Raw genomic sequence first — 13,838 nt, 5'->3', positions numbered from 1 at the left:
ACAATTTGATACGGAAAAAATTTGTCCTCATTTTCATTAATAATATGCAAGTATCTACGCATATATGTTGGAGTAAGTCAATTAAATTTCATACGTGAAGTATTTAAGTGCAACAAGAATCACTTTTTGCCAAGAATATGTAAGTATATATATTCTCTCATCGCTCTTGACCTTCCGCCACCAATCCTCTGGAAAGCTGCTCTGGATTTATGTTGTTTTGCTTCTCCTTCACTTCCTTTTCTCCCTTTAAATCGGAGAGAGTATTGGTACAAGTTGTCGTCTCGACAGATCTAGACGAGGTCATCTGTAGTAGAAACGACATAAACAATAGGGATGAATCTATTGAGTCGTTGTAACGATCAATTTCACTTAATAATTTCCAAGTTCATGCTAGAAAACTAGGACTGTCTTAACTAATAGTTATAGTCTAATTATATTTCAAACTGATCATAAAAGATCTTTAATTATTCATTCATACCTTTACTATGTATGCATTTTGAAGATCATTAAATTAACTAAGAGTAAAATGCCATAAAAATTATTATTGACCAATAAAAAAAACATAATTATGCAATAATGTTATTTAATTGAGTGTTACAATGGAACTTGTTTTGAATACAAAACAATTGGACTTCGAGCAATGAATAATGAATAGCTTTTTACATAGTGATCAAGGAATAATTGATACTTGATTTTTATTGTAAATTATTCAATATTTTTTACACCAAAAAATTGTATTATTTTTTCTTGTTTATTTTTAAGATATTAAATTATTGATTGATTTTTATTGAGCAACTTGGGTACAAATGAATTTTTAATTACAGAAAATTAATATTTTCAGAAAACGAGTTTCTTTTTATTTCTTCCGAATGTTGAAAAAAGCGAAAGTTGTAAAAAATAAGTGAAAATGATCTGTTATTACTAATTTAAGCTTTCATATGCTTTTTTTCGATTATCAAAATCTGGTATTTGCATGAGAAAAGTTTTGTGAAATCAGTGAAAAAGATTTACATGTATGTTATGATAGAAATAAACAAAAAGTTCATGAGGACTAAATCTATTTGATCAATATGTATTTTTTTAAGTGGATAAAAAAAAGTTATCTGCATATCTTAAACTCACTGAATATTTAATATTGATCAAGATGGATTATTTTAATAAATTTTTTAAAAATAAACAAAAAATAATTTGAACTCATTCATTAAATTTAAATGTTGTTTGTTGTTAATGGTGATAATAACAAAACATTGTTTTCGTGTTTTCAGAGGCAAATTTTCCGGATCTGCTTAAAGAGAAAATGAGTATATAAAATTATAATCGTTCACATGGTTCAAATTCTCATCTGCTATTTATTATTCTATCTTCCTCTTCATCGTTCTTTTTTATTTCCATCTCTATCTTCGCACAATTCTCTAGAGACCAAGAGGAAACCAAGCGAGTGCAGTTTAATGCGGCACGATTAATGACGAGTTTCGCATATAAGGTTGATACATGCGGACGGGATGGATGGCGTGCGTGCTCTACATCCGTGACACGGTTCTCGTGGTGGACTTCTCTCGATGTCTCGGGGCTGTTCCACAGCATCGCCCCATTCTTTAGTGTGTGCACATAACATGCATTTACCATGCTACCACTTCCTGCCGTTCATACACGTATTGTGGGGGCGAGGCATCCATACACATAGCACCATGGATTGCTATCGTATCAGCTATACGAAAACCAGTTTAACTGAGGAAACGTCCCTTCCCCATTCCCCAGTTGCTGCAGGTTAATCTTTCTTACCTCTTTCACACTTCAAGACCGTGCAAATGTTCATCTCTTGCCAATCTTCCACTTCTCCAACGACTCGACTTCATCGCCCTCCACCAGGTGTTGGGCACCCAATGTCTCAGATCTACTAAGCGAGATCTACGTATATAAACTGGCCGGGGCGAGACGCAGGATCGCAGAAGCCTTGCTCTACTCGTGCACGCATTTATAAGGGCGTGCATTTTCTCTCGTTTTCTGATCTCTATTTTAAAACATAAGAAACGTTAAGGATTCGCGAGTGATCTGGCTTCGTGATTCGAGAGGTGAGCGACTTCTTTTTCATTAAACAGTGATCCTATTTTTATTAGTTATCAATTGAATTTCATTGCATTGAAGCAGTTTGATGAATTCAATTTTGTGATTTATTTCTATTTATTTTGTGATTATTTTGATTTAATTTTAAAACAGTTTACGTTATATATTTTAAGATTAAAATTGAATAATTAATATAACTATTTTTGACAAAATTTTAAAATTAAAAAAAAAATAGATATAAACATGATAATTTAATTATTTCAATGACGCATTTATTGAAAAAAATCATTTTTTCAATAGGTAAACAATGAAAGGAGCTTTATTTTTAGTAGTCCTTGGTCTGGCGAGTGTCTGTCTTGCCAGCCCTGTGGAAAAAATCGAAAAGATCGGTGTCGAGCAGCAGACTGTGACCTTGACCGACCGTGCCAAGTATGAAGAAGAATTGATGCGTAAACTTAATAATAAGTGTTCCCAAAATGACATAAGCAGTTGTGTCATGTTAAAGCTCGTTACCTACATGAATAAATTATTAAAGAAAGCATCTATTGAATTAACTGATGACATTGAAATCAGAAAGACCAGTCAGACCACAGAAGAAGTCATTACTTATGAAGCTGGTAGAAGCAGCGATGATGAATCAGAATTCATGGAGCTTGTTTCTAACAAAATTTATGCATTCATTAAATCAAGAAGTATTAAATGGAGGGTTCTTCCTGAAGATGATGTGGTTGTTTCAGCTTCTGAAGATGAAACTGGTTCTTTAAATCTTGGCCTTTCTCTTGAAAGAGCTGATAATTCTCTTGGTGATGGTAAGTGTATTGATTAGATTATTTACTAATAAAGTAACAGAATTATAATGGTATTTATTAACAAAAACTATATTAAAAGCTTCGATTAGTCATGTTATTGACAATGAAATATAAATTTTTAGCTCGAGGCAAAAAAGGAAACAACATGGGACCACTTCTAGCAGCAGCAGTATTGAAAATTGGTCTCATTGGAGCTTTAGCATTTAAAGGTTTAGCCCTTTTAGTTGGTAAAGCTTTGCTACTCTCCAAAATAGCCCTTCTTTTGGCTAGCATTCTTGGTCTGAAGAAACTCTTCTCTCATCAGAAGCACATAACGTATGAGGTAGTGGCTCATCCTCATCACTCGGCAAGTCATACTTTTAGCTCTGAACATGGTCATGGAGATAGCTACTCAAGCGGATGGGCAAGGAACTTCCATAGTCAAACATTACCCGCTGAGCAGCAACGTACGGCTCAGGAGTTAGCTTACTCGGCTCACGTTCCAACAGCTTGAGTAGCTCAACTGGAAACATGAGTATACCGACATACTCATGATGTTCCTTAGTAATTTCATGAATCATAAATATTTTATTTGATAAGACGAAGATTAATAGTCGTAGGTTAAGCCTGTCGATTATTCACAACATCATTACAATCAGCCCATGTTCATTTCTAATAAATTATTTAAATTAATTATTTATTCAGGGTCCTGGAACTCGAGCACATGACAGTTTTTATTTGATGACTTGACATTCGTTTTTTTTTTCTTGACATTTTTTCTAAAGACAGAAGTGAATAAACAAAACACTTGGAACATACCAATGATCAAAAGATGAACTAAATACTAAATAACGGACGCTATGCGATATTACGAATTACACATGCGTAGACAAAGTGCGTGTTTAGATTCTTAGCAATGCATTATTTACATTCTCATGCTTTCTAGAGTTTATTTATTACTACCCCAGATATTAAATTATTTAATTTTAAGACAACCATACGTGTTCAAATAAACCATCTTGACTATGAAAGACTTCAGACTGCCCGACATAGAACAAGTAGAAAAATTTAGGACATTATTTGGAGATACGACGAGACGGTTTTTACATTAAATTTTTATTTTATTCAAATATTTATTTATTATTTTTTTGTTTTTAATGTGACAATTTGTGCAAAATATTCGAGTTACAGGCTCTATAGTTATTAAGGTCTCGTCGCATAACTCCTTTCCATTGTTTATTATTTAACAACTATAATTATAACTTATTTCTTTATTACTCAATCTGTTGAAGTGCAATTGTATAATAACTACAATTTGTTATTTATCAAGATAAATGTATCAACTATTTTTATAAAACCTTTTTTTTTGTTGAAATAAATATTTAATTTGTTGAAAATAATTTTGCTCTCTAATTTTGATTATCAACAAATTGTATTTGAATTTGAGTTTGATCATTCGAGAATAGGTTAATAAAATTGACACTCAAATCATTGAAATAAAAAATAAAAATGCATAAAAGAAAATATTGAATTAGAAAATGTAGTGTGTGAATGAACCGTTTGAGAGGTCTAGCAATAAATAAATGCGGTTAAGAGATACAGCTGGTCACTGGACATTCTATCAGATGCTTATGAATCATCAGGAGTAATCCCGTTACATCGCGCCCGAATTCTGTATGGTACTAAGTGATCGAAACCAGCAAGGTAAAAATATATTGTTGACCTCGTCTCCTAAGAGTGATCAAGGATGAAAGAATAGTGAATAAAAAGGTAAAAAGAAAGAGAGAAAATATATTGTACTAATATTTATTACTGTTAAAGCAAAAGGTGTGTAAAATTTTATTCAAATGTGTCGCGTCCTCATTTTAATGCTCCAGTCGCTTTCCCCATAGATATAAAAGAATATCGCTCCATATTAATTATTAATTTCCAATTATCTTCTGTCTAAAAATATCGACTTTCTGTTTCTCACGCCCACTTTATCAGAAACTCTCTCTTTTATAATTTAATGTCAATAAGATTATCATTTTTCTCATCCACTTACTTTCGATTAAAAGTTATTATTTTTTGTTTCAATAAAAGAAAAGTATTTTTTTATTATTACTCATTTATCTACATAAAATTGAACTAATAATGTTCCATGAGTTTTTGAAAAGAAATAAGATGAATCTAATATTATGCAATGCCTATTAATTATTGATTGATCACAATATAATATTATCTAATTTAGATGTTTACTAAATTTAAGTTTATTAAAAAAAAAAAAAAAAAATTGAACTCAAACAATTGATATACAGTATTGAACGTACCCGTTTTATACGAGTACATTGAATAAATAGTTGTCAATGGGAATGTAAAAAGATTTATCTGATTTGATACATTTTTCAAGAGAAATACTTAAGTAGCGATGTTATCTATTTTGACAAATTTATTACCTTAATGTTTTGTTATTGTTTCAAGTTTCTTCTCAACGGCCTGACCTAGATACATTTGCGAAAAATTTTGCAGAATTTTTTTATTATTGTCCCAATTTGGAAGGATTTTTCGTTTCGTGACCTAAATAAATGCGTGGAAAATACTCGACACAAAATTCTTTTAAATTTCTTGGAATTTCTTAAATGCCTACGATAGAATAACGTAGTGAAGTTTTTCTATTTTTGATTCTTTTTCTCTATCCTTACCGCAAAATATTTATACAAAAATTTTATTTCTTTCTAATGTATATATTTTTTAATTTGTGTCTACATTGTCAAATAAGAAATATTATACATAAATAAATAATCAACAATAACTATCCATATTTATACAAAAAACTTTTCAAACAATTTTTAGTTTTTTTATCAATTAATTTTCTTTATTTCCTTCAAAAAATGTCCTATTATTTATATTTAATGATATTATTTCGTAAAATATTTTATAACGTAGTTTCATCAGAATATTTTTGATGATACTACGTTCAAAATTAGAAGATGGTGCTTACAGTGGTCAATCGTCAACTAATGAATTGTTACAAAAGACCCAACAATTTCCAGACTAGCTCTAGTTATACCTGCCGCTGAAAGTGCGTATATAGTGTGCTGAAGAGGGTTTACGCAGCAGTCAAGCGAAGTGGAACAGAAGAGAAAGGCATATACGGAGATGAACTAGATTCTTGTATCGATCTTTCTTTTAGTCTTTGCTTTCTCGCTTGTTTTTCCTCCTCCATCGCATGTTCTTTCGTTACTTCATTACTTCTAATTTCCATTAAAACTCTTTTTCTTGGCTGACATACGAAAATACGCTAAATATTCTAATTCTATGCAAGACTAAAGCTTTCTTCAATTAATTAGCATCTTTCTTTCTTTTAAAATATGTTTGAACTATTTATAAACTAGAGTATGATTTATCTATGTCAAATGCTAGAGTGATTGTATAATTTTTGAAATACTTGGAATAATTTTTCAATCATTTTATCAAAGTAAAAATGACGATTTAGTTTATTCTATATTTGCCTAGTGATTATGTGATTAATCTTATCATCAAATTAAGTGATATATAAGTTTACAGATCATTCACAATCAAAATATTCTGAACAGATGTTCAAGTAATAACTTTTATCAAAAATTTTTTAGTGAATTAATTTATCAGGTAATAATTCTGATAGATAATCTGTAAGATAAGTTTATTTGGCGCTCAAATAATAATAAAAAGACCAATAGATAAAAATTTACAAGAATAAATCGATTCAATGGATTTCATTTTAAAACAAAGTATTTTCCATTCATCGTCATATCGATAAAAATAAAAATGTTCCCGTTATATTTTTGTAATTAATATAATGTGTTTAATTTCAAATGAAATAAAAAAAAACACATTTTATAGAGTCTATCAATGACACATGGTAATTCTTTTCGAGTTGATAACATACATCATATACATTTAGATCATTAGAAACAGGTGTTTGAAATATCAAAGATCATTCTTATCAAAAACACTTAAAGAAGCCTTTTTGTAGAGTGATGTAAACAGATTAAAAATTGATATGATTACTCAATAATCAATTTTTGGTTGTAGAATGTGTCCAGTAGAAAAATTGATAACAATGAAATGATAGAAGGAAAAGAGTGTAGAACTTAATCGTCTGGTAGTAACAATTGAGGTCTATTTGCAAATATTTTATGATGATTTATAATATCGATATACAATAATGATTGATTGTCATAGCTGCAAGGTGAATTAAAAAAATGTAGTAGCCAACATATGTTTGCTTAATTATTGAATAATTATCTGTTCAAGTTTATAAAGAAACTAACGAGGATACGATTTAGACAATATCAATTCAGGTAATTTTTTCTCTAAAGAGTCATGCAAACATAAATCATTTTCTTAAATCTAACTCATTACTTTTAAGTGATTATTTTAAATTAAAAATACATCCATAATTATACAAACTAACATTTCATTCTCTTTTTCTAAAACATAAAAATTCATGTCTTTGACAATAATTAGAATAACAAGAATGAATGATTTGATATAATACTTTTTTATAAATCTGAACTTTTTTCAAGATCAATGAAGGACATACCTATACTTACATGTTAAACTTTAATATATATTGTTATCTTTGAACCACTCTTAAGTTACTCGTCATTATATAAATTAAGCGATACGCTACCTTTTCTCCAGTCCATGAAACAGTACTTTATTAGACAAATGCTTTGCATTTTTGATTAATTTCTTCACAATGATTGAGTGGTTTATATCTATTATATTAGGACTTTTTTTATATTATCTTTATTTTTGGAAAATAAATATCTATAAAGTAAGTCGTTTTTTTTTTTTTAAATTCAATATACAATAAGCAATGTAATATCCAATTTAGTAGTTCACGAGTTAATTTTTCTGAAACATTGAAAAAAACAATAAATATTTAATAATAATAGTATATTTGATGTATAGTAGACCAAACAAAAAAAGCATCAACAATGATTTCATCAAACAAAATAATTTTTAAATTTTCAACTGATTATTGTTAATGTTTAGAATTTTAATGTTGACGATGAACGTGGTAATAAACCTTTCCTGAAACGAAAGATAAAAGAATTACCTCCAGTTTTTCCAAATGGATGGTTTGGTCTTCTACGGAGCTTCGAACTAGCAAAGGGTGAAGTTAAATATGTTACAGCCCTTGGAGAACATTTTGCAGTTTTTAGGTAGATTCGAATTCTTTTTTTTTTTAAAGCACAATAATATGGATTATTGTAAATATTTTTCAATGAATTTTTGTTTGCTTATTATAGAACTGAAACAGGAGTTGTGAATGTCATTGACGCATTTTGTCCTCATCTTGGAGCAAATTTTGCCAAGGGAGGCAAAGTAAAAGGCGAATGCATTGAATGTCCTTTTCATAGTTGGACTTTTACTGGAGATGGACGGTGCCAAAACATTCCTTATTCGTCACGAGGTAATTTATATTTAATTGGTTAATATTAATCAATAAAAGTTGTTACAATTAGGTATTATCTTTATAGAACATAAAAGTAGCTTAAATTTTTTTTATAAGCAATTAAAACATTAAAAAAATGATTACATAAATTTATAGTAAAGTTGATATGAATTGATAATAATTTTGTATTATTATAATTTATTCATATAAGAAAAGTGTGTTTATACATCAGTAGATATTTTAGGTAACTATGATCTCGAGATTGGAGATAAATTTATCAATATTCTAGTAATATAAGAAAATCAGATTTTGTCATGTTTATGACTTAATATTTAATAATTAGGAGTGTTATAAAATATATTATTATAATTTTTTGTATTATAATTGTTAACATTTTCAACTTTCAATCGTTTAGCATTATCAGGACTTCAAGTGAAGCATTGGATCAGCCAAGAAGTCAATAAAATCATTTTTGTATGGTATCATGCTGAGTCAATGGATCCAGACTGGCAAGTCGAACCAATTCCACAAATTGAAAATGAAGATTGGATTTATCAAGGACGAAATCAATTTATTGTCAACTGTCATGTTCAAGTGAGTATAAAAAAATCTAATTTATAAATACAGATAAGTAATTATTATATATATTATATTTTTTTATGAAATATTGAAACAAAATTTATTCGCAATTTTTATGGCAAAAACATTATATCTTATTTTAGTAAAATAGTAAAAGTCAAGATGCCTCTGCTGTAAATGAAATTGAGCAACTTTCTAGCATGATATCATTTATGAATAGTCTTGAAATTTTATTCACCATCCGATAAAGTAGAAATCATCTTCTTCATGTGCTCATGAAATTTATCATACGAGAAAAACTGATATAAATTCTTTTCATGTAAAAAATCTAGGAAGTACCTGAGAATGGCTCTGATTGGACTCATCTAGATGCAGTTCATGTTCCAGCAATGTTCATGGATGCTATTCCTTCGCATTTAATACGTCATGCGTGGGATGGAACAGGTTGGAATCCTCCAAAATCAAGTGATGATTTTTTCACCAAAGAATTCCGAAATGAAGATGCTGCTGAAACCAATAGATCTCCATCAGAACCTCAGGAATCTTTGAATATGATTGGAATAAAAAATGAGAAAAATGTGACAACAGAAAGTTTGAAACATCAAGCAACATTCAACCTCATTCATTCTATTAAGATACTTAATAGATTTACTTTCCTTCGTTTAAATGTTAATGGTGCTCAAATTGGTCCTGGATACGTGGTATTACATGTTGAATCAGCATTTGGTCCGATTTGTATCCTTGAAACAGTAACACCAATAGAACCACTTCTTCAACATATTACTCACACTATTTACTCACCATTTTACTTAAGTCCATACACAAAAATCGTCTTCTATGGAATGGGAAATATGTTTGAGCGCGATATTTTTATTTGGAATCATAAAATATTTATGAAAAATCCTATTTTAACAAAAGAAGAAAAGCGTATTGCTGCATTTCGAAGATGGTTTTCTCAATTTTATTCTCCTAATAGTCCTACTTATAAGTCTGTCACTTCTCTTGAATGGTAAAATGTTTTCTAAATTTTCCTGTTCGACTGTAATAGATATATCGATTATTTTATTCCTTCAGGTAGTGAATTACAATTGAATTCAAGAGATAATTGATTAAATTGTCAACCTTCAAAGTGAAGTTATCAAAGATTGAACAAAGATTATTTCATGTATATAGATAAATAACTGTTATATAATTATTAAACTTCTATTTTTACAATTTAACATTTTTGTAAATTGTGCTCTTAATTATAGTTCATCAAAAAAATATATTCTTTTTTAATTTTCAAATAAAATGTCAAGATTTTTTATTTTAACTTAACGTTTTTGAAATGCTCTAGATCTTCTAGAGATGAGCCTCAAATTATTCAAACAAAACATCTAAAAAATTTGATAGGTCAAATGAAAAACTGAAAAGCTATGAAGCATTGATGTGGAAATATAAAGTTCAGAGAATTAAAAGGTTTTTCATGCACCATGATTCGGAACATCTTCACAAAAAAAATTGATGCACTCTATATAAACTCAACAAAAGTTCAAAATCAGATTAGTTATTATTAAGAAATTCAATCAATACTGATCCTCCTTATCCAGCAATTAAAATAAGTCAAAATGTATTTGTTTTTGTGTAGTGTTGTGACATTAATGATAATAACTAACTCTCAAACTCTCGATACAATTCAAAAACCAAAAGAATTAATAAAAAGTTCATCATCATCGAGAAGTTTGTTTGATTCTTGTGCACTTGATGATACTGATAATACATCTGTGGCTTGCCTTGGATTAAAAATGGTCAAGAGAATAATTCAACGAGTGGTAGAATACATTATTGACTTTCAAAATATATTAAGCACTGATGGAATTGATTTGACTGATGACGGTCTTCATGATGATCTTAAAGAATCAAAAACTCTCAATAAATCTTCTTTTATGGAATTATTAAATAATAAAAATTATAGAATAAGATTAAATAATTTTTTTTCGAACCAAAAACCATCAAATGATAGTGCTGTAGAATCAGGTATGAAATTTATAATATTAGTCATGTCAAAGTTTTATTGTTTATTAGATATATTCAAAATTAATTACTATAGTATTATTTTAATACTGGCAGTTACTTTATCATTATGTTTTAAATATATATATCTAACTTTACAATTTTATCAGAAACCATTACATGTTTTTAAAACAAGTTTTTACCTTTTCCTCAATATTACTTATTCAATAACTCTATTTATTCTTGATTTTAGGTCGTGGAAAATCAGCATTACATGGTAAAAGTGGTGGCAACATACTATTAACTGCTTTACTATTAGGTAAGTTACAGAGCCTAGATTTCAAGCTACACTATTTAAAACATTTAATCAACATAACAATCTTTAAATGAAAAGTTTGTTTGTGAATTAAAAAGTTGACCAGTAAATTGTAGTCATTAGAAAAATTAATAAAGATGTGATTTGAAAATTATAGGTCTAGGATTGTTAGCTATGAAAGCGTTAGTTGCATCATCTCTGGCTTTGATGCTATCTCTTTTAATGACAATAAAAAAGCACCATGGTCATGAAGGTTACTCAGATCATCGTCGTAGAAGATATAGTATAGAACCAGAAAGTTCACCTTACCGTGGTTGGAATGATTCGTACAAGCGACGAAGATAACTGATTTTGTACAATTTTATTTATAATAAACTGTTCAATTCTTATTTATTTATCGTGGAAATGTTAATTTATTATATTTACATGACAGACTGAAAGACGGATTTGTAATATTGATAAAAAATAAAATAAAAAAATTTGTATACAAAGTGTTGAATATTTGCATTCAATTTCTCGCAACAATTCGTAAGTAGTGGTCTGTAGCAAGTTCAATACTACTACTGGCTTGAAACAGCCTTACCTCGAACTTGACTTGCTGTTTTGTGAAAGGTCGATTGAGCTGAGAATATAATATGAGAGGGTATAGAAAAAGAGAGAGAAGAATAGGTGTATCGACCAATAAAGAAAGTGGGTCAGCGACCTGTTGCGCTTTACATCTGTGTACATATGAGTGGACTCTACGAAGTGGTCCACTAGCTTCCAGGAAATCAATTCAATGACCTTGAGATTTTTTTTTTTTTTAACTATACAATCTACAACAAAATTAATGTAATATTACTTCAGGTAGCTCCTTTTTTTGCTCATCGTATAAATAATTCGTGATTAATACTACCGTGTTTTCGATACTTTTTTTACAAGTAACTCTAAAACAATAAAATATACAAAGGTGTGAAAAAATGTTTAAATATTCCGAGCTCATACCTTTGTGAAAAATTTTTTTTCATTTTTAACTTGTTTTATAGTAAGATAATTTATTATTTCAATAAGAGTTTAGATCTAATATTTACCACAGTGAACCTATCAACTAAGTTGATTAATTATAAATTTACATAAATATTTCAAACTAAATGAAGACGCCACATAATTGATTTGTCTCAAGACTAGTGATTTTTTTTATTGATTAGAATAATTGATTTATTGAAAAAAATCATTATGATAAGCAAGTAATAGTTTGACATTTACATCAATAGTAGTAATAATAATAATATCTTTTTTACAATCGTGATGAAAAAATGTCATGCATTGATAAACCAATTTTATTTATAGAAAAAAAAATTATGTTCATGTGTTTGTATTATATTTTATCTTCTATTATTACTAGAATTAAAAGATTTGAAAATAACTTTTTCCAGTATTGTGTAATTATATTTTTAAGAAAAAAATGTTTCGGGGATGTAATCAGTTTAAATCAATAATTTATTTAATAATATGTAGTCTAATTAAAAATTCTGTTACGTTATTGTACAAATAATTATACTTCAAAAAAATTAATAGTTGAATTGTATAGCTGGATTTACAATCTTGTGTTAATTTTTCATTCTTCAGAAAATAGTCCTTTCTGAACTAATAATAGTAAATGCAACTTTATATTTTTCTCAATGTGCCTGTTAATACAAAACTAATTTTTATCTGAGAGAATTATTAACAACAAACCAACATATTGAAAATAGTTTAATTTAATTAATCATTAATTTCAGTAATTACAAAGTAAAAACAGTTGCTTGCCATGCAAATAAGTTTAGTATGAATAACTGAAAAATGAAGATGATGAAATATTGCTTGTAGCATCGAATTTCTCTGGCAATAATCACTCTGGGAATCAATCGAAAATCGTGCGAGTTGAAGAATAAGTAATATACATGAAGAGAGAGGTATTTCTCCCTACTTCTAACACTTGAGCATGCCTTCTCTCTGTAGCAAGATCCCTGACAGAGACCGAGACCCACTAACACACATTTCACTCGTTTCCTTTTTTACGTTTCGAATATCATAAAAAGAGGAGGCTTCAGTTCTGCACGCCAGACGCGAAAGATACCTCCATGCATGCAGATTGTTGAGAATTGCAGAATAAATGCTGCATCTTTGTCATTCAAAATCATCTGAACAAATTACCATTTAATTTCATCAGGCAATGACTTTTAATTATTTCACTTTCTATTTCATTCATCTCCATCATTTTCGTAGTTTTCCTCATTTTTAATTTTTTTCTTTTCAAGATATAACGGAACGAAAATAAAATTCATTAGACAAATAAAATATTGATAGTTTTCGGAATTTTTAGACAAAAATCCGTTACATTCCTAATTCTTCAAGATTCCTAGATAGATATTTGAATTTCAAATGAAACCGACCATTAGAGGGATCTTAGCGTTAAAATATTTTTTGGGTCATACTTATATTCCAACTGGACATTAAAGATTCTTTATTGTATCTATAATTTATCTCGGTTTATTACTTCAGGATAAGGCATTCTTTACACTGTCAACTTTACCGAGTTCGATGAACTTTCTATAAAGAATGCTTCCGAAAAATTCAATGCCCTTTATGACGAAAATGAATAATTTTCTTTAATGAGCTAAAAATCTTGGAAAAGTCAACAAATAACGGGATG

General features: G+C 28.8%; 3 protein-coding genes across 3 annotated transcripts; all 3 read left to right on the top strand.

Moving 5' to 3' along the window:
• Positions 1 to 1,961: 1,961 nt before the first annotated feature.
• On the top strand, positions 1,962 to 4,174 carry LOC118073506 (uncharacterized). The gene is made up of 3 exons (XM_035094035.1): positions 1,962 to 2,072; positions 2,365 to 2,873; positions 2,996 to 4,174. Exons 2-3 carry the CDS (start codon positions 2,372 to 2,374, stop codon positions 3,364 to 3,366), a joined length of 873 nt encoding a protein of 290 aa, XP_034949926.1. The 5' UTR covers positions 1,962 to 2,072; positions 2,365 to 2,371; the 3' UTR covers positions 3,367 to 4,174.
• Positions 4,175 to 7,534: 3,360 nt separating this feature from the next.
• Positions 7,535 to 9,869, top strand: LOC118073524 (cholesterol 7-desaturase-like). The gene is made up of 5 exons (XM_035094081.1): positions 7,535 to 7,653; positions 7,875 to 8,044; positions 8,132 to 8,295; positions 8,693 to 8,871; positions 9,189 to 9,869. The coding sequence occupies exons 1-5, from the start codon at positions 7,576 to 7,578 to the stop codon at positions 9,867 to 9,869; spliced, it is 1,272 nt and encodes a 423-aa protein (XP_034949972.1). The 5' UTR covers positions 7,535 to 7,575.
• A 594-nt stretch (positions 9,870 to 10,463) lies between these two features.
• LOC118073418 (uncharacterized) lies at positions 10,464 to 11,509 on the top strand. Its single transcript, XM_035093908.1, has 3 exons — positions 10,464 to 10,872; positions 11,102 to 11,167; positions 11,322 to 11,509. The coding sequence occupies exons 1-3, from the start codon at positions 10,464 to 10,466 to the stop codon at positions 11,507 to 11,509; spliced, it is 663 nt and encodes a 220-aa protein (XP_034949799.1).
• Positions 11,510 to 13,838: the final 2,329 nt, after the last annotated feature.

Source organism: Chelonus insularis, unplaced genomic scaffold (genome assembly GCF_013357705.1).
Source record: "Chelonus insularis isolate UGA/USDA-ARS -01 unplaced genomic scaffold, ASM1335770v1 scaffold_303_pilon, whole genome shotgun sequence".
Lineage (NCBI taxonomy): Eukaryota > Metazoa > Arthropoda > Insecta > Hymenoptera > Braconidae > Chelonus > Chelonus insularis.
This window is presented reverse-complemented; position numbering and strand designations above follow the sequence as displayed.